Source organism: Gasterosteus aculeatus, chromosome 20 (genome assembly GCF_964276395.1).
Source record: "Gasterosteus aculeatus chromosome 20, fGasAcu3.hap1.1, whole genome shotgun sequence".
Lineage (NCBI taxonomy): Eukaryota > Metazoa > Chordata > Actinopteri > Perciformes > Gasterosteidae > Gasterosteus > Gasterosteus aculeatus.
In genome coordinates, this window is record NC_135707.1 from 196,334 (window position 1) to 216,453 (window position 20,120).

Genomic DNA, 20,120 nt, shown 5'->3' on the forward strand with positions numbered 1-20,120 from the left:
TAAACGTTTAAGAGACTGTGATGTAACCAGGTTTGTTTAAAAAAAGACATTGACATTTTTGGGAACCTGTATCTATTTCCCTCATGTTAGATTTAAAAGCAGTAAGTTCTCTAAGTTCTAAATCTTTCTGCAACATTATTCACGATAAGGGTGCAGAGTACCTAAAAGCCATTGTTGTCACAATGTCCCTAATCCTAACCCCCAATCAAGATTTATTGTGTGTTTATGACTCATTTTGTTTTTATTCCATCTGAATTAACACTTTCCACACGGAAACATCCCTCTGACTGAGCTACAGATTCAAGATGTCTTGTTCTTTTTCAGCAGAAAACTGATTGCAAGAAGTGAACCGCTATGAAGACAGTTTACTGGGTGACACAGAATCTGATAAAAAATCTGTTTTCTAAATGCTCATCTCTCTCAGTGGTCAGTCCAACCAAAATCTACATTGCCTTCACAAAACGAGTCCCAATCTCACCTTCACGCCAGCTTTGGACTGGACGCTGAACTTCCTCTCGAAGGACTTCAGCAAGGCGCTGTTGAAGTAAGTAGGCTCTGACAAATTCAAGGTCATGACTTTGTTGACAACCTCTAAGCTGTAGCCCTCGAAGTTGAAGTCGTAGAGCGGGCGTCCATCTAGTGACGCTACTTGAAAGGCGATGTTGGTCTTAACGGGATCCGGCCCGACGCAGCAAAGACCATGAACCGATGAAACGTAGCGAACGATGTCTGGCAGGAAGGCCTGGAGCTTAGGGTGGCCGCTGATAAGCATCTCGCCGGGTGCTCGGCTTCCTCTAGAGATATCGAATCCCATGGCGATATCAATGCTGCAGGCTGAAGCAGAGGGAAACTTTTTATTTTATTTTCCTTTTGACCGCCAGAGATACAAAAGAACATGGTGGTAGAGAAGGAGCAACGGAGAGGCAAGGTCACACCAATCAACTTACCACTGGGATCTTGGATGGGTCTAGATTTGCAGATTGTATCAACCACCTTTTGTTTGATCTTTTCCAAGCTGCCGAAGCTCTGCACAGTAAAAAGCCTGTCTGGGGTGCCGGTGATCTGCAGGAGCTCCAAGTCGTGGACATCTCCGATACCGATGGCAAACACCTCGATCCCCAGAGCCCTGAGACGGTCAGCTGCTTCCTCCACATCGTCCTGCGATTCGCCGTCTGTGATCAGCACTAGGTTCTGGGAGATCCTGGCAGACCTTCGACCTCCCCGTGATGCATCAAAGTGATCAATGATAGAATGCAGGGCCAGTCCGATGTTGGTGCCGCCACCAATCTGCTTCATGTCTAAGATGTGCTTGGTCACGGCTTGATCGCTATAAAACTGGTTGAGGTAAAATTCGTTCTGGAAAGTGCTGCTGAACTGGGCGAGTCCTACCCGCACTAAGTTTTCACTGAGTTTGAAGCTGCTCACCAGCGCTGTGGTGAACTGCTTCATGGTGGTGTAGTCGTTTGCACTGATACTGCCAGACTGATCGATCAGGAAGACCAGGTCTGCCTGCTGTTTCTCACAAACTGTAAAGACAAAGTGAGGAAATGTTTCCACGTTCATCATAAAAAATTACTTCAAGCTTATTTAAGTTTATTCTTTCAGTTTCAACACTGGTTGGAGGTATTTGTTTTACTAATCTCATAATCTCGCTATGAACACTAATCTAAATTAATCAATTGTGTTCCCAATACAATCCCATTTAGAGCCTAACTAAGGAGCTGCTAGGAGGCAATTATTGGCAGACATTTACTTGCATACTCACTAAACTATATCAGTATACTATGATCTCATACAGTGAGTTTCTAATTTGTGAAATTCAAGTGAGTAGTATAATAATTTATGTTTGTCTATGCATGCTTGTAAAGTTAAAAGGAAAGTTATTAATGATGCTATGGATATTTACGTATTTCTGTTTAGGTCCATAGTGGCTAACCTGCGATAATGCTTACCTGGTTTGGTGGAATTGCAGAGAGCATGAGTAATATTCTTGTACAGGTTTTCCAGGGCATCAAAGTTGTCCACATAGAAAACTCTAGATTTCTCATGACCAGACATGATCTCCAGCTGTGACTTGTCGGCCCCCTCCACTCCGATACTGAAGACGCTGATCCCTCTGTCTCGCAGTCCCTCCGCAGGAGCAACCAGATTGTTACGGTCGGTGGCATCGCCGTCTGTAATCACCATAAGAATCTGGGGCACCTGGAGAGCTGCTCGACCCCCGTGTGCATCGTTGAAGAACTGTAACGAGTATGCCAGAGCCTTGCCGGTAAAGGTGTCTCCATACGGGGACCTCAGGGCGGAGATCGCATTAAGAACCTCTCGTTTGGAGTTGTACTGATTCAAAGTAAAAACAGATTGGGGGTTGGTGGAGTAAAGAATGACTCCAAAGCGAGTCAGGTCTTTGCCGACTGTGGTCTGGTTCACCAATGATGCCATGAACTTCTGCATGCTTCTGAACTTTTTCAGGGTTATGCTAGTAGAGCCGTCCACCAGGAAAATAATGTCCGCTCTTTCGGTCTTCTTACACTCTGGGTGGAGGTAAAAGGTGGGATGAGGAAGGGGAAACATGGACATGATCGTTTCAACATTCATTTAATTAAAATAAATTCAGTTAAATTTACTTTGCACCGCCAAAAATCACAAAATAACAAATTTGCCTCAGAGGTCTTTGCAATCTGCAATTTACAATAACTGTACACCGATCAGAGCTGTCTTATCTATATGTTGATCTAGTGATAAAATAATGAATTGTGAAACTAGATGGTCATTTATGAAAAAAATGGGAAGTTGCGGCTTACAGATAGGTAAGCTCAAACTCTGAAGTGTCCTAATGTTTCAGTCCAAGCCTCTTACCTCTCACTGGATCGCAGAGCTCCAAGGCCAACTGGCTCTCCAAGTCTTTAAGGGCGTCAAAGTCCCTCTCGACGTATGTCCTGTCCGGTGAACCGCTGAGCTCCATCAGCTGGGTGGTGTTGGCGTCCACCACTCCAATGGCGTAGATCAACACTCCCTTAGCCCTCAGAGCCTCGGCAGGGCCTCTGACATGGTCTTGGGCTTCGCCATCTGTGATGACTACAAGCCTCTGTTGCATTTCAGGACGCCCTCCTTGGATGGCATCAAAGTACTTCGAAACCTCAGTGATGGCTTCACCTGTGAGCGTGCCTCCGCCAACCTGCTGCATGCCATTGATGGCTTTGGACATTTCCTCCTTGGTGTAGTACTGGTTGAGGGGAAATGACAGTTGTTGGATGGTGCTAAACTGCATGACACCAACATGCACCTTGTTCTGCCCAATGATGGACTTGCTGATGACAGATTTCATGAAGTCCTTCATTTTGTCATAGTCTTGTGGATAGATGCTGCCGGAACTGTCGATCAAGAAAAGGAGGTCGGCTGGAGTGTCTTTACAAGCTTTGGACAAAGTAGCACAGAAATGTTAGTATGGCATTTCTGTTTTCTTCATTCCTATTCCTACTTAGCCAGGCACTATTCAAAAAGCAAAATGTATCGCAACCAAATATATCTGCTTTATGCCAAAAACAACCAGCCAAGGGCCCTCATTTCCTGTCACTTCTATCAATGCTAAAGTCTGTGTCGTCTTTAACATCTAGTTTTCTTACCGTCTGGGGAACAGATGTCTGTGATGATGTCATCTTTGATGGGCCTCAGAGCATCAAAATTGTTGACAAAAAAAGTTCTCTTTGGGTCACCAGCAATCTCTCCAAGCTCCACCACATCGGCATTCTTCACACCAATGGCGTAGACAATGACGCCCTTTGACCTCAGTTTTTCCGCAGGAGCCTTGACCTTATCGGAAGATTTTCCATCGGTGATGACCACCAGGTACTCCGGGACTTTGTGACCACGAGTTGCCATGGCTCGGTCAAACTGCGGACTCATGAACTCCAGCGCTCTCCCCGTCTCAGTCCCACCTCCTATTTGTCTAATTCCCTCTACTGCTTTCTCCAATGTTTTTGCATCAGAGTAGGCTGTCAGATCAAATTCTAAATCTGCCGAATCTGCATATTTTACAACACCCACGCGGACATGTTGTGGCCCTAAACGGAAGGTGTGTAGAAACCCGATAATGAACGTCTTCATGTCTTGGAAGTCTTTGGGGTAAATGCTTCCTGAGTGATCAATCAGGAAGAAGATGTCAGCTTCATCCGTCTGTACACAGCCTGGAACAGAACACGCAAAGATATTATCAGATTTACATTAATTTATTTGTTGTTCTATGCCATATATGCTGTTACTCTTCAAAGTTTAAAGAATTAACAAACAAACACCGTCTTTGATGCCAGTTCTCCTTGTGTTGATTGAGACTGCTTGCCGGAGGATGTTGTTGCACAGCAGTTTCTGCAAGCTCTGCTCTACTGATTTCAGTTTGGCAAAACTGTCAACAGTGAACTTGTGCTTGTGGGGGGGGTAAGAAGCCATTGCTACCAGCTGGGCATCGTTGGCGTCTTTAACCCCTAGCGCGTAAACGGTGATACCCTCTCGACGGAGATTAGCCGCTGCTGTGCTCACGTTGTCCTGGGATTCCCCGTCTGTGATCACCACCGCCACCTGCTGGATACCCTTCGCTCTCCTGCCTCCTCTTTGCGGTATGAAAACCTCCCTCAAGGCAAATTCCAGGGCCGCACCAGTGTACGTACCACCACCCTGGTAAGGGAGCATTTTGATGAACTTCAACAGTTCGCTCTTGTCATTGAAACTGTTGAGGTAGACCTGCGCCGTGGCCCTTTCGTTGTACGTCACAATGCCCACGCGGACTCTCGAGGTACCGACCTCCAGGCCGCTCACGAGCGAGTGGAGGAAAGTGCGCACCAGATGGAAGTTGGGGGATCCGATGCTTCCAGACTCATCAACGATGAACACAATGTCAGCCAGTTTGGCTGCTTTGCAATCTGTGAACCATCAATTGTAAATCTTTAATCATAATCATAATTCACCAAACTGCTCAACCCCACAAACATTTATAGATTTCCGATGATCAGACTAACATGAGCTAATTTTATTAGAAATTCTGAATTTATAAGAAGACCTTCAGGAAGATGTGTATGTGATCATATCTCAGGTGTGCGATAGACCAACGTAATAAGAAGGTAATCAAATTGGTTGACCCATCTGTTAGTTGGAAACAGCTCACATGTCTGACACTTCATTCAGGTAAACAATAAATAATAGGTTTTTCACCTCCAGTAAGAACGGTCTCCGCCTCCTCCCTCTCAAAGATAGCCCGCAGAGATGCCACGCTGCTGATGGACTGGTAGATGTAGGGTGCTGTCGCTACGATGCGCATCTCCATCAGAGATTCACTGAGGCTCATCCCTACCACCGTCACTCCCGAGGATTTGATCAGACGGGACTCCCGGTGCACGGGATCGGCGGATTCTTTTCCACTTATAACCACCAGGAATTGTCGGTAGCCTTGGTCTGCCCGGCTGCCTGCCTCGCTGGTGAAGAAGTTAGTGGCAGCGTACCGCAAAGCGCCGCCCAGATTACGAGGCTCGTTGGTTTGGAGTTTTTGCTGGCCGAATTGCTTAATGCCGTTCAGGATGTCCTGTTTGTTTTGGAAAGCGTTGAGAAGAAATTCAACCCTCGTATCTTGACCGTACTGGGCCAAGCCCAGGCGGTGGGAGGACCCTCCGATGTTCAGCTGATTAACCAGTCGGGTGAGGAGTGTCCTGATCTGCTGGAAGTCTTTCTGAGACATGCCGCTGTCCACAAGGAAGAAGATGTCTGCAAACCTTTCGGCCAAGGCTGAAAGATAACAAAGAACAGCGATGACAGCGTGAAAATCTACTGTTATAGAAAACAACCATCTATAAACTGTAACATAGTTAGTCCAGATCAGAGAGCATCTCAAGCATAAACTACAAGATACTGGATTATTTCTTTTTTATGTTTCTGTATTATTTAATTTGTTTTTTATTTTTCTTACAGGTTGCAAAAGTTGGATAATCCTAAATTAACAAAAACAAAAAGGACTCAAAATTATAGAAGAATCAAAGAGCACAATGCTTAAAGAAAATAGTAATCCTTCTCTGGGGGCCTTTTCCTGGAATTTAATAAATAAATGAATTAACTGGAACTGAGATCTGAGACCTGATGACCTGACCTGACACCTGATGAACTGATCTGAGACCTGAAGACCTTATCTAGGAGCTCATGACCTGACCTGAGACCTAATGAACTGACCTGATGACGTGACGACCTGCCCTGACCTAATGACCTGAGATCTGATGATGAGATGACTTGAGACCTGAGACCATGATGACTTGTCCTGAGACGTGCTCACCTGACATGAGACTGATGACCTGAAACCTGAGACTAAAGACCAAATGAACTGATCTGAGACCTGATGACCTGACTTGAGACTTGATGTCACTGTGATGCAATCAGGGTTAACTTAGCTAGGGCTTATGGACACAACTTCTGAAATTACACTTACATAGTCCATGCAAGTGACACAACGATTTTCTTGTTGCATGATTTGCTGAGAATCAAGCCTTAATGTCACTGTGTTTCTTTTGAAATCTGTCTCTTGAAAGCACAACTATACTTTTCTCAAGTGACCACCAAGGCTATTTGTGCTCAATCATTTCATTTTGTAATACATGTTTGGCTAATTGTATTCTTTCTGTATACATTCTAATTTCCCTCACCTTGCCTCTGATCCTCCACGGAGATGCAAACGGTTTGCAGCAGACCTACGGTCAGCCTCTGCAGAGCCTGGTAGTTATTGATGGAGGACAGGAACCGCTCTGGAGGACGGTTGGCAATGGACTCCAGCTCCTTACGGTTGGCTGCTCCCACTCCGATGGCAAACACTATGACCCCGAGTTGCCTCAGGCGCTGGGCAGGCTCCATTACATCGTCCGTAGAGTCTCCGTCTGTGATGACCACGGCGATCTGAGGAACCCGCTGGTTGACTCGGCTCCCGGCTTCCTCTGTGAAATAGTTATTTAGGAGGAAGTCGATGGCCTTGCCCGTTTCCGTGCCGCCGGTTCGGTAGGGGAATATGTCCACCGAGGCCAAGAGGGACTTCTTGTCCATGTGCTCCTTCAACAGGAACTCTTGGGTGGTTTCATCGCTGAACTGAGCCAAGCCAACACGGACCTTGTCTGGGCCGATGTCCAGGCCGCTGACCACGCTACGGAGGAACTGCCGGATCTCCTGAAAGTTACTGATGCCGATGCTGGAGGATCCATCGACCAGGAACACGATGTCGGCCACTGTGGCTTTGGCACATTCTGGGGACAAGGGAGAAAAATGTCAGCAATGACCGGAGGGAGGTGTGGGGGGAGGGGGCTTGTGTGTGTACCCATTCACAGGTTTTGTCTGCCCTCTCTGAATCCTTAAGCTTCAAGCTTTCTTGGCCAAGTTGACTTCTTCTGTTGGATATCTAAACTCATTAACCGATAAGCTACACTTGGCTCTCTGAGGAATACTTAAGACCAATCACTGGACCAACATCAGCCTATGGTGTCACACATTTTACCTTGAGACAACTGCAGGAGTTGTCGTTTGACTTCTTCCACCGTGGTGCAAAGCGTCTGAACGATGCTCTGAGAGATTCCTTGCAGCGCCGCAAAGTCGGACACGCTGTAGACGTGCTGACTGTGCGGCTCGCTGGCAATCTCTCTCAGCTGCTCTTCATCTGCGTCCTTGATGCCAATAACGTACAAAACGATTCCCTCTCTCTTTAGGTCCTGAGCGTGGGACTCCACGTTGTCTTGCGACTTGCCGTCGGTGATCACCACGGCAATCTGTGGCACGCTCTCTGCCCCCCGGCTCCCGGCAGCCTCCACAAAGTGCTCCTTCAGCATGAAGTCCAGGCTCAGCCCCGTCTGGGTGCCGCCGCCCAGGTAGGGTAAGCTGCTGACGTAACGTAGGATGTCCTTCTTGCTCCTGAAAGTATTGAGCAGGAATTCGGTGCGCGGAGCGGTGCTGTACTGGACCAGTCCGATGCGGACGTGCTCCGGCCTGACGTCAAAGCTGTCGACCAGCGTGTGCAGAAAACGACGGATCTGCTTGAAGTTCTCGCTGCCGATGCTCCACGAGCCGTCAACCATGAAGACGATGTCAGCCACGGCCTCTTGAGTGCAGACTGAGAGTGAAGGTCGTCACAGAGAGGTCGTCAGAATGGTACGAGGAAAGCCCTCGGCACAGAGCAGCTCAGGGTTCTTTTGAGAGCGTGTGGGCCAGTGAGAAGCATCAGCATGGGTAGTCTGTGATGTGCGTAAGCCAGCGGGGAGAAACGTGAGCAGCTTCTGGCTACTGTGTGATAGCACTCTCCTCCAGGTGGATTCTGGGATGTGAAAGGTGTGAGGAAAGGAAAGGAAAGATTTCTGGCGGTGGTGGTGCAAACAAAGGGCTCATCCAATTACCTGGCCTTTCTTTTCTCAGACTCACTTTCAGGGTTCTCCTCCTTTGGGTTGTTTCTAAATAAACCTAAGTAGTAGTTGTCTCCCCGTAACCATGGTTTAGTTGCTCTTTTTTAATTTACTTTTTCAGATATGAACAATCTGATACGTGCAATAGAGCTGGAATCCTGCACCCACATGTTGCTGCTCAGATGATAGGTGGTGTTGGTTAATGCATGGTGTGCATTGTGTGCTTGGCAAGAATCACAAAGTAGTGCAGGTTAGTATGAGTAGACCCAGTACCACACACGACGAGCAGCATCCTCCATGTGCTGGTATGCAGGAAGCTGTATAATCACACCCACCTGTTTTTTGAGCGGTGTTGCCGTAGAAACACGTTGCCATGACGAGGCTGAGCAGAAGACCCTGCCCCCTTTCCATGCTGGAACAGCTCTTAGGTTTCTCTCTGCAAGACAAAGAGAGAGGCGACCATGAAACCAAGGGTCTATTCCCTATCAGCAACAGCGGAAGACACGACTGGTCTGGTCACATGGTGACAGGCAAAAAACGCTTCGGAGATGTGGATGTTGTGTTTCTCAACAAACAACTTGCACATTTTGGGAAATGTAAAAACAGGAATTCATTGGAGCCTTTAATGTGTGAGGCAAAGTATTTCACGATGGCGGAAATATTAATTATTGCTGTGAAATATACTTTTATCTGTGATGGATGTGAGTGTTCTCTATTTCTCTGTTAATATATAATGTGATGACAGAGATGCAGAGACGGCTTCAGGTCCGACTTCTGATTCAAAGTCAGATGAAAGTAACATTAGTCTGAAGAGACAGTTTACCAAACTCATCATCATCACTTTTTAGATATAATTGCTTTAACATATACAGACAAGGAAGGAAATCTGCCTTCACCAAAACCCAAATATAAATGTTACAGAGATATTTTATCTCGACTGCTGCAGCTCCATTGGGATCTCGCTCCCTGACCCTTATGTTGCGTTCACACCAAAAGCGACGTGTTTGGGTTTACGACATCGCGGAGTACAGAGACAAAGGAGGAAGTAGAGAACCGTCGGCCTCCTGTCTTATTCAGACTCAGATCTCGATGAATTCATACGTGGAGACGTACGACTCCTCTCTTCTCCAGAGAACGGGAAGAGAAAAGAGAGAGATAAGAAATAGAAACACAACCGCTGAGGCCAACTTCATAACTTCCCCTAAATCTGCCTGAATTAAAACCATTCAAATCAGAATTCAAACCATTTCTGCCACACAAAAGACAGTCGTCTCCTCTCAGCTGCATCTGGCTCTTCTTATGAACTAATGGCTCCATTCCCAGTCGTCCCCGGGCAGCAGACGGTCTGGACCAACGGCAGGTGGACATGTGACCGGGAGCTTTCCTGGTTTGGGGCGGCCCTGACATCCTGCTCACATACAAAACCGCAGATTATCATTAGCTCTGATGTAACGACTGCGCACTTTCTAGAATGGATGTATTACTTTGTCTTCCAAGGACATTACACCAACATTAGATATATGGGTAGATGGCTGTATACTATATTAATCCCCAAGGGGTGAATTATTGTTGTAAAGAAATAAAAACTCTTTATCCAGAAAGGGCTGGTTTAGAAAGTTGTTGTTCAGAGCATTGTTGTTTAGTGAGTAAGTTATTGTTGCATTGTGAGTGTTTTTTTTACATGGAATATGTAAGTGTAAATTTCCACTCGTAAATTTCCAAGAATTCAAATCTTCTTTCCTCTGCCAGCCCACATATGTCACCAACATGTCATAATGTAACACAGGCCGTACCATCACTCTTGTGGAATCCCCCTCGGGCCGAGCTCAGAGGAAATGGACTGTTTAATGTTTGCAGTTTCAGGTTCAGTACAAACTGCTGCAGAATTCCAGGTGAAGTGGAGAATCTTCTCTGTTTAAGATGAAGCCAGTCTCTCTCCTTCACAGCGCAGTAACAGTGAACGGGCAGTCCTCAATGGTACGCCTTGTTTATGTGAGACCGTTAAGTCATAGCATGCCTTCATCAGAACATATTTGTATGTGCATTCATCATTATGCGTTTGCCCCGCCCCCTCCGCCTCCACAAACATGTGGCAGGTCTGTGTTTAATGAGCTGCCAGAAGGCAACGTTTAATGTGAAGCTTGTGAGGATGATCAGAGCAAAGCGCTGATGGAGAGGAGAGTCTGCAGCATTTACAAAGACTTATTTATTCAGCCAGAGTTTCTGGCTCCGTTTCAGCCGCATACAGGATCAAAAGGGGGGGGCCTCGTTATTTACAGCTGGAACCAGGGGGTCAGGACTGAGGTCACATGTTTCTGGATCTGTATTACTATCGGGCTCAGGATCAGGATCAGCACTGTACTACACATGATCAAGCAGGGAAACATGCACTTTCCCTCCTGATTTCTCATGAAGTTGAGACACCACAAAGACTTGAAGGAGGAGGCGAGAATGTCTGACCATGACGAGTGACCTGCTGTAGCTAACGAGCTACCCATTAGCTTCTAGCGCTTCTCCCAGTTTCCTTCTCCGGGTCTTTTGGTCACTACTGTACTCCATTTACTTTATTTTGTCAGTTGAGCAAGATCACCATATGGAAGCCCATTTCCGCTACAAAGAAAAGAAGGGTTAGAAAGTCAAGGTGATGACTTAAGAAAGTCGGAATTATGACTTGTGCGCAGGCTGTTGGCAGAGTGGTGTCGTGTTTTAACAACGTCTCGCTCATGAGCTTTTGAACCGGGGAGTCTGAACCTGTGAATATCTTGCCAACTTTACCAAACGGTAAACGTTCTACAAACACCCCCCTCACTCACTCCACAAGCAGACAAGCAACAAGCAGAGAGGGACGGGGACGTCTAACGTACAGTGGTCCGCTTTCAGTTAGTGTCAGATGAATCAAACTTATTGGGAGATTAAATACGTTCCGGGTGGTATTTATTCCGTAGCTCAGGATCAGGAAACATTTATTGCCAAAATGTGTCAAACATACAAGGAATTTGTCTTGGCGGTTGGTGCGTGACAGTAGACAGTGTAACAATAGTCAACAAGACAGCAGTGCACAAGTAATAAAATAAAGTAAAATGATAATGCAATGGGGTTAGTAGAATAAGGCTATGGGTTAGTATAAAACAAGAGAGTAAAGTTAAAAATTTAAAATATCAAAAAAGTTAAAAAATATTAAGCCTAAAGTGCACTAGCGAACAAGTAACAAAGTGACGAGTGACGGCAGAGTGAAAAATTACAGTTAAAGTGATATACTCTTGTCAACCGAACCATCCGCGCCTGCCCCCGCCGACCTGACCGTTGCCCTGATTTGCTTAGGTCGTCTTTACGGTAGTGGCTTAAAGCACGACCAATAGCATTCGAGTTACACCATCCCACATGATACTACTCGACCAATTGAGTCTTTGCATTTCAGGCAGGATGATATTGTCTCAATACTGGGCACAGACGAGAGAGGTAGCCGCAAATTACAAATAAAAGGACTTTGAGAAAAAGACGAGTGAGACAGACAGAGAAAGAGACGGGTGAGAAAAATGAGGAACAAATGGCGCTCTCCAAAAAGAGACAAATGGACAAGTAGAGCATTTAATCCTCAATGGATGGACTGGTTTCTGTTCATGGGTCCCACTGCAGCACTAAACCAGTGTAAGTTAATTAGTGTTAGTTAATTGAGAGAACTTTATTCATATTTGCCGACTGATATCAGTCGAGAGAGCGCCGTAAAAAGGCTCAGCTGTCGAGCAGTTGTTTAAAATTCACGCAAACCTCCTTTAACAAGGAAAGCTCATCAAAAGAAGTAAGACTGCAGGTTCAACAATTGACCTTTTACATTACAGGTAATCTAGCTGACGCTTTTATCCAAAACGACTTAGATTACATTTTTAACCACTGGATCTTACATTTTGCCCTAGGGGCACCTAGGGGTTATGTGTCTTGCTCAGGGACACCTCGATATGGGAAATAGGGCAGCAGGGACTCGAACCACCAACGTTGTGGTTCCCAGCCTACCCTCTCTACCCCCTGCGCCACGACGACTTTGGACCTGATCCACATGTTTTAGCCTCCGAGCAGCTCCTCAGCCACATTCTCTACAGAGGTTGTAACATCTCACCTCCTCGGGCTGGGTGTCTCAACACAGAGTCACCACCCTAACGGACCCTCACCCCTACATGGGGGACCTTCGGTCTGGGCTCTGGTCTGTTGGGTTGAAGATGGATGTTTTTCAGGAGCAGGAGTGATGGGAGGCTCAATTTATATTTGTAGATGCTCAATTTTATTGTGAATACACATAATCTCTGTTAGACAACAATGGAAGTCCTGTGTTTGCATGAATAATTCACTTTACCTTCCTTCTGACACTCATCATCATACAGGAGGGTGGAGACTTGCCGGATTCCGTCAAATGAAAAAAGTGTTAATAAACTTAAATGTTTTCAGAGCAACTCCACAGTGGCAAAGCCCCGGGGATTGATGAGATCCGTCCAGAGATGCTAAAAGCAATGGGTGTTGGGGGGTTGTCTTGGATGACACGCCTCTTCAACATTGCGTGGAAGTCTGGGACAGTGCCAAAAGAGTGGCAGATCGGGGTGGTGGTACCCCTCTTTAAAAAGGGGGACCAGAGAGTGTGTGCCAATTACAGGGGTATCACACTACTCAGCCTCCCGGGTAAAGTCTACTCTAAGGTGCTGGAAAGGAGGGTTCGGCCGATAGTCGAACCAAGGATTGAAGAGGAACAATGCGGTTTTCGTCCTGGTCGTGGAACAACGGACCAGCTCTTCACTCTTTCCAGGATCATAGAGGGGGCTTGGGAGTATGCTCAACCAGTCTACATGTGTTTTGTGGACTTGGAGAAGGCGTATGACCGGGTCCCCCGAGAGATACTGTGGGAGGTGCTGCGGGAGTACGGGGTGAGGGGGTCCTTGCTTGGGGCCATCCAATCCTTGTACGCCCAAAGCGAGAGCTGTGTTCGGGTGCTCGGCAGTAAGTCGAAGGCGTTTCCGGTGGGGGTTGGCCTTCGCCAGGGCTGCGCCTTGTCACCAATCTTGTTTGTGGTCTTCATGGACAGGATATCGAGGCGTAGTCGGGGGGAGGAGGGTCTACAGTTCGGGGGGCTGCGGATCTCATCGCTGCTTTTTGCAGATGATGTGGTCCTGATGGCATCTTCCGTCTGTGACCTCCAACTTTCACTGGAGCGTTTCGCAGTCGAGTGTGAAGCGGTCGGGATGAGGATTAGCACCTCTAAATCTGAGGCCATGGTTCTCAGCAGGAAACCGATGGATTGCCTACTCCAGGTAGGGAATGTGTCCTTACCCCAAGTGAAGGAGTTCAAGTACCTCGGGGTCTTGTTCACGAGTGAGGGGAAGATGGAGTGTGAGTTTGGCCGGAGAATCGGAGCAGCGGGGGCGGTATTGCACTCGCTTTACCGCACCGTTGTGACGAAAAGAGAGCTGAGCCGGAAGGCAAAGCTCTCGATCTACCGGTCAATCTTCGTTCCTACCCTCACCTATGGTCATGAAGGATGGGTCATGACCGAAAGAACTAGGTCACGGGTACAAGCGGCCGAAATGGGTTTCCTCAGGAGAGTGGCTGGCGTCTCCCTTAGGGATAGGGTGAGAAGCTCAGCCATTCGCGAGGAGCTCGGAGTAGAGCCGCTGCTCCTTTGCGTCGAAAGGAGCCAGTTGAGGTGGTTTGGGCATCTGGTGAGGATGCCCCCTGGGCGCCTCCCTAGGGAGGTGTTTCAGGCACGGCCAGCTGGGAAGAGGCCCCGGGGAAGACCCAGGACTAGGTGGAGAGATTATATCTCTGCACTGGCCTGGGAACGCCTTGGGATCCCCCAGTCAGAGCTGGTAGATGTGGCCCGGGAAAGGGAAGTTTGGGGTCCCCTGCTGGAGCTGTTGCCCCCGCGACCCGACCCCGGATAAGCGGTTGAAGATGGATGGAGATGGATGGTTTTCAGAGCAGTGAGTGAGAAACCAGAAAATTAATTGAGAGTTAAAGAAAAAGAAGCTTTTAGATGAACGTGGTTAGAGTGTAGCTGCATGGAGGTCCGTCAGAGCGCACAACCTCTGTAAATCTATACGCCGTGATAACAACAAACATGTGTCGGGTTTGGAGACGATGCAGCTGGAAGGTTCAAGGACGGGGCCCCTGGCCTCCCCTCCCCCGCCCTGGCTGCATTGTTTGAAAGGCAGATGTTTGTGCTCTGTCTAAACGGAGCCCTTTTTTCAACGTATGGAGACCATGTTTGGACCTGATGGAAAACAGCTCGGTGTGGAATGTGAGCCGTACGTTGCATCAGACAAACACTCCAGGAGTCTGTGAACAGAGACACCCTGAGCAATATCAGTCCATAAAAGAGAGTGTTTTATGTTTCATTGTGGAGCTGCCTGCTTTATAGGAGAAGCTCTGAGATAGAAATTAGAACTTGACCACATTAATATGAGAGGGTTTGGCCTCAAACAACACTGTGCTCCAGCGCCCCTTGTCTTCGTCAGCAGCGTCTCATCCAGTCCGTTTATCAGACGCACATAAAAGTCTAGATAGTTGTAACACTCGTCAGTGTACCACTTGTCCCGGCAGCCAATCAAATTGAGCGAGGCGGATTCTACCACTCAAGCACTGACTTGTACTTGGTCGATGTTATGGGGCTACTTAGAGGGATTGGGCTGTTTAAAGGTGTCTTCTGTGATCAAAGGTCTTCCAAAGGTTGGGATTTAACAAGTGCTGGAAAAATATATTCATCAACGTATTAGTTGAGCATCGATTCAATTTTTTTAAACAAATAAACTGGTCCCAGCTCCTAGTTTGATATCAGATCACCAGGAGATCTGTAATTTGGACTTTTGTAGACATCACAATGGATACATTAATATTAATCAATTATTATCAAGTATTTGCAAATAAGTTTTTATTTGGGAGGAGAAGTCTGTTTTTTGTCGTAGAAGTAATTGGCATTTTAGCTGCATTTATTATGCATTATTGTTTAAAGTCTATGAATAGAAAACTGTAACAAATAACCAGTTGAATTTGCTCAGAGATGATTAAAGGTCCAAGGAACTTAAAAAAAAACCTCCAAATAGAAAAAACACTTCCTCCGAGGGCTTCGGCTGGAGTCATCATGTGTTTGTTTGAACCTCTCTGATGCTTCGGGCGATAAGAAGGGAGTTCAGCCAGAGTCTCCGTGAAGCTCTGGTACCTTTGTTTAGTCTGGATTCAGTCACTTTGAGCCTGCTCACGGATCGCCTCTTAAAGGCTGGAACCTTCTCACTGGTTGCTCCTGTTTAGTTTAATGCTGGAGATAAGTTTGAAGGTGAAGCATGCTAAGAAGGGATGAAGTAGAAGACAATGTAGAAGATGGAAGTGATGGGAAGAGACGGAATGGGAAGGCTGACGGTATCGGCAGGAAATTCCTCATCAGGGAGTTAATTAGCAGATCTGTGAGGCAGGAAGCTCCTGGACTGATTTAGTAAATAGCTCTTGAAGCAAACCAACACCCACTAACTCAATATTGACTAAGAGCTCCTACAATATTTAAGCACTACAGAAGAAGAAAAACTGCCTTTCTCTCATTGGTGTTATAGCAACACATGTGAAAGAATGAGGGTGATGAAGATGATGAAGATGTGGAGTCGTCCTCTTGGCTGTGACAGTGGTGATGTGATACCTGGCAAAGGTTCAGCTTCCGGCTCAGGTGCACTTCAGCAGAACAGGAGTGCAAAGTCTGAAGAGCCTATAGTTAGGGCTGGCTCAGGTTTATAGTTAGGGCTGCATTAGGGTTATAGTTAGGGCTGGCTCAGGTTTATAGTTAGGGCTGTATTAGGGTTATAGTTAGGGCTGGCTCAGGTTTATAGTTAGGGCTGTATTAGGTTTATAGTTAGGGCTGGCCCCGGTTTATAGTTAGGGCTGCATTAGGGTTATAGTTAGGGCTGCATTAGGGTTTTAGTTAGGGCTGGCTCAGGTTTATAGTTAGGGCTGCATTAGGGTTATAGTTAGGGCTGGCTCAGGTTTATAGTTAGGGCTGCATTAGGGTTATAGTTAGGGCTCAGGTTTTTCTTGGGTGCCGCCCTTGGATACGCTTTCATCGGTCCCGACAACTGGACCTCTCTCCTCTTCCTCCTCTTTATTTGTACATATTTATGTTTGTTTGTATTCATTACCTCTTCTAAACTTTTTGGACATTTCAGTGTTTTTTAAAAGCAATCTAGTTATCCGGCAGAACAAACAAGATAGTGTAAACAAAATGAAAGTGCCTTACTCATCAAAGATCTGAATAACAGGAAAGGCAGCTGTTATCAAGCGTTTACATTAATTTACTCAGCAGACTTAACATTTAGTTTGTGCAGTTTACATTCTGCTTGAGATCCCCATCACATGTGATGCTCACAGAAAACCACCTGGAGGTTTCATTGGATCATAAAGATATTGGTGGTGTGTCACCTGGTTCTCTCATGTTTTTGATTAATTAAAATATCTGGTAGGTGAACATTCAGCCGTAGAGGGCAAGCGCATGTACCTGGGAGAGAATCCAGTCATTTTAAATAAAAAAAGGTTAATTGAAAAAATAATGCTTGGTTAGCTGGTCCCTCCGTTTCTGGTCTTTATGCTAAGCTAAGCTATAAAGCTGGTGCTTGATGCTCATATCAGGACACATTATTAGCATCAGCATAAATATACCAATCGTGTTTCAGACTCATGTGATCCAAACATTTCCAATCACTCCACAGAGTTGAAGAGTTAACTCCATAACATGGATATTGTAATTTCCAAAATTCAAAATATGATTGTATTTAACAAAATATTCAACTTAATTTTTTTTTTTCAAGAATTAAAAACTAAATTTCAACTGTGGTGTAGTTTATATCAGTAAAAGGCATTAGATTCCATAAAAAAATTATCTTTCAAATCGAGGATTTAGCTTAAAGACTTGTTTTGTGATAAGACGTCAGACATTCAAAGCTTCTTTATAATAATAATATATAATATAAGACAAACAAACAAAACATGTCTCATTCAACATGAAGACAAAGCACAGCATTATTTAATATTTAATTATATTTATATTATTATTATTTTGCTATTATTTAAGTGCTGATGGATGGTACTCACACAGGACACACTGAAGTAAGCCAACATCGTTATGTCTTTTTGACGTTTCCTTCATTAGTGTGGACGTATGAATGAATGCTTCTCTCCTGTTGACCTTTGACCCAGGGGTAGAGGACGAAAGACGTGTTGGAAAAGGTTCTTAAAACTTGGCAGTTCCCTTGTATTACGGTGCTGAAACAAGGTCTATGTTCTTTTTATTCTTTTGTAGATTATTGTCAGCTGATTTGAATCCGTTTGAAGCGGTTTGATTTTGTTTTTAGGCTGGAACATGTGATTGTCTACTCTTGATTAGATGTCTGTATTTTCTTTAGATCCATCTTCAAAGCGGCTTATCCTGCATACAGGGTCACAGGGGGGCTGGGGGTCAATCTGAGCTAACATCGGGCCAGAGACGGGGTGCACAACCAATGGCAGGGCTGACAGAGAAAATCAACCATTCACCCTCACATTCGGACAACTACAGGCAATTTACAGTCAACCATCAACCTGATCCCCAGAGCATGTGTTTGGACTGTGGGGGGAAGCCGGAGAACCCGGAGAGAACCCACGCAGACACGGGAGAACATGCAGGGGCCGCCCTAACTGACGATGAGACCTCCAAAGCATACACAGTGTTCCCCCTACCATTCAATAATAATATGTTATTATTATTATTAAATCAGCACCAACAGCTAGGCCAAAAGTATGAGTTATTTGGCCTTAAAAGGACACAAATTTCCTCTTAAGAGTCTGTCCAAATTAAAGAGAACTAAGAGGATGTAATTTGAATTAAGAATTCATTTTATTTAGATATTTTTTTTGGAATACTGAAACTTTAATTTTCCGCAGCTGATGAACAGTGAAGATAATCAGTATTCGCAACCAACTCCAGTCTGCTGGTCTGAAGCTGAGTTGAGTAAGTAACGCAAAGCTTCATGTCCCTCAGAATAAACTGAGCTTTCAGATTGCATTCATGCATTACAGGAGTATAGACACACTTACGAAGCTGCTGCTGCTGTCCTCTGCACTGCCAAACCCGTCCTGCAGCCTCGCAGGGAGGCGCATGCTCGTCTCTGCAGGAAACCCCTCCCAGCCAACTACGCCTCCCACACTGAAAGAGGGAGGAGCTTCACCATCTGACAGCATCAGGCCTGAGGAGCATTACTGGATGTCAGGAGGACATCAGGAATCAGGAAACATTTATTGCCAAAATATGTCAAACATACAAGGAATTTGTCTTGGCGGTTGGTGCGTGAAAGTAGACAGTGTAACAATAGACAACAAGACAGCAGTGCACAAGTAACAAAATAAAGTAAAATGAAATGCTAATGCAATGGGTTAGTAGAATAAGGCTATGGGTTAGTATAAAACAAGAGAATAAAGTTAGAGTTAAAAATAAAAAATATTTAAAAAGTAAAAAAATATTAGGCATAAAGTGCACTAGCGAACAAGTGACAAAGTGACGGCAAAGTGACGAGTGACGACAAAGTGACGAGTGACGACAAAGAGAAAAATGACAGTTAAAGTGACATGTGCAGAATGAAAGAAAGTGACCGGTGGAGTGTTATAGTCAGTCAGTGGGGGACCGGCTCTGTTGATGAGCCCGACTGCCGACGGGAAGAAACTGTTGGTGTGGCGGGAGGTCTTGGTCCTGATGGACCTCAGCCTCCTGCCAGATGGAAGGGGCACAAACAGGTTTTGTCGGGGTGAGAGGGTCGGCTACGGTCTTTATAGCTGCTTCAGAGACCTGGAAGCGAACAAGTCCTGCAGGGACGGCAGATTGCAGCCGATCAGCCTCTCTGCAGAGCGGAGGACACGCTGCAGCCTGCCCTTGTCCTTGGCTGTGGCTGCAGCGTACCAGACGCTGATGGAGGAGCAGAGGACGGACTCCATGATGGCCGTGTAGAAGTGGAGCATCATCGTCTTCGGCAGGTTGAATTTCTTCAGCTGCTTCAGGAAGAACAACCTCTGCTGAGCCTTCTTGGTGATGGAGCTGATGTTCAGCTCCCACTTGAGGTCCTGGGTGATGATGGAGCCCAGGAAACGGAAGGAATCCACAGTGGTGACGGGGGAGTCACACAGGGTGATGGGGGAGGGTGGGGCTCTGTTCCTCCGGAAATCCACAACCATCTCCACTGTCTTTAGAGCGTTGAGCTCCAGGTTGTTCTGGCTGCACCACGACACCAGATGGTCAGACTCCCACCTGTAGGCCCAGTCCCAGTCCCTCTTTGGACTGGACTGGAGATCAGTCCAAAGAGGGTGGTGTCATCCACAAACTTCAGGAGCTTGAAGGACTGGTGAGTGGAGGTGCAGCTGTTGCTGTACAGGGAGAAGAGCAGAGGGGAAAGAACGCAGCCTTGGGGGGGAACCAGTGCTGATGGTCCGAGAGGCTGAGACACGTTTGCCAGCTTCACATGCTGCTTCCTGTCAGACAGGAAGTCTGTGATCCACTTGCAGGTGGAGTCGGGCGGTGCAGCTGGGAGAGTTTGTCCTGCAGCAGAGACGGGATGATGGTGTTGAAGGCAGAGCTGAAGTCCACAAACAGGATCCTGGCGTAGGTTCCTGGGGAGTCCAGATGCTGGAGGATGTAGTGGAGGGCCATGTTGACAGCATCGTCCACAGACCTGT

The 20,120-nt window shown here is 46.3% G+C and overlaps 1 protein-coding gene across 4 annotated transcripts in view; it reads right to left on the reverse strand.

The window, feature by feature from the left end:
* col6a4a (collagen, type VI, alpha 4a) overlaps positions 1–18,584 on the reverse strand; it is a 35,278-nt gene extending 16,694 nt beyond the window's left edge. The window contains exons 1-11 of one of the 4 annotated variants that reach the window (XM_040164967.2): positions 18,495–18,584; positions 8,741–8,841; positions 7,511–8,119; positions 6,675–7,262; positions 5,203–5,769; positions 4,293–4,913; positions 3,624–4,184; positions 2,857–3,414; positions 1,953–2,531; positions 948–1,526; positions 479–834 (exon numbers count right to left, since the gene is read on the reverse strand). In XM_040164967.2, the coding sequence (XP_040020901.2) occupies positions 479–834; positions 948–1,526; positions 1,953–2,531; positions 2,857–3,414; positions 3,624–4,184; positions 4,293–4,913; positions 5,203–5,769; positions 6,675–7,262; positions 7,511–8,119; positions 8,741–8,816 (5,094 nt within the window). In that variant the 5' untranslated portion in view covers positions 8,817–8,841; positions 18,495–18,584. Of the gene's footprint in view, positions 1–478; positions 835–947; positions 1,527–1,952; positions 2,532–2,856; positions 3,415–3,623; positions 4,185–4,292; positions 4,914–5,202; positions 5,770–6,674; positions 7,263–7,510; positions 8,120–8,740; positions 8,842–17,513; positions 17,531–18,494 lie in introns of those variants that run through there. The other 3 variants (XM_040164966.2, XM_078094191.1, XM_040164968.2) reach the window with 3 other exon arrangements.
* Between the last annotated feature and the right edge of the window lie 1,536 nt (positions 18,585–20,120).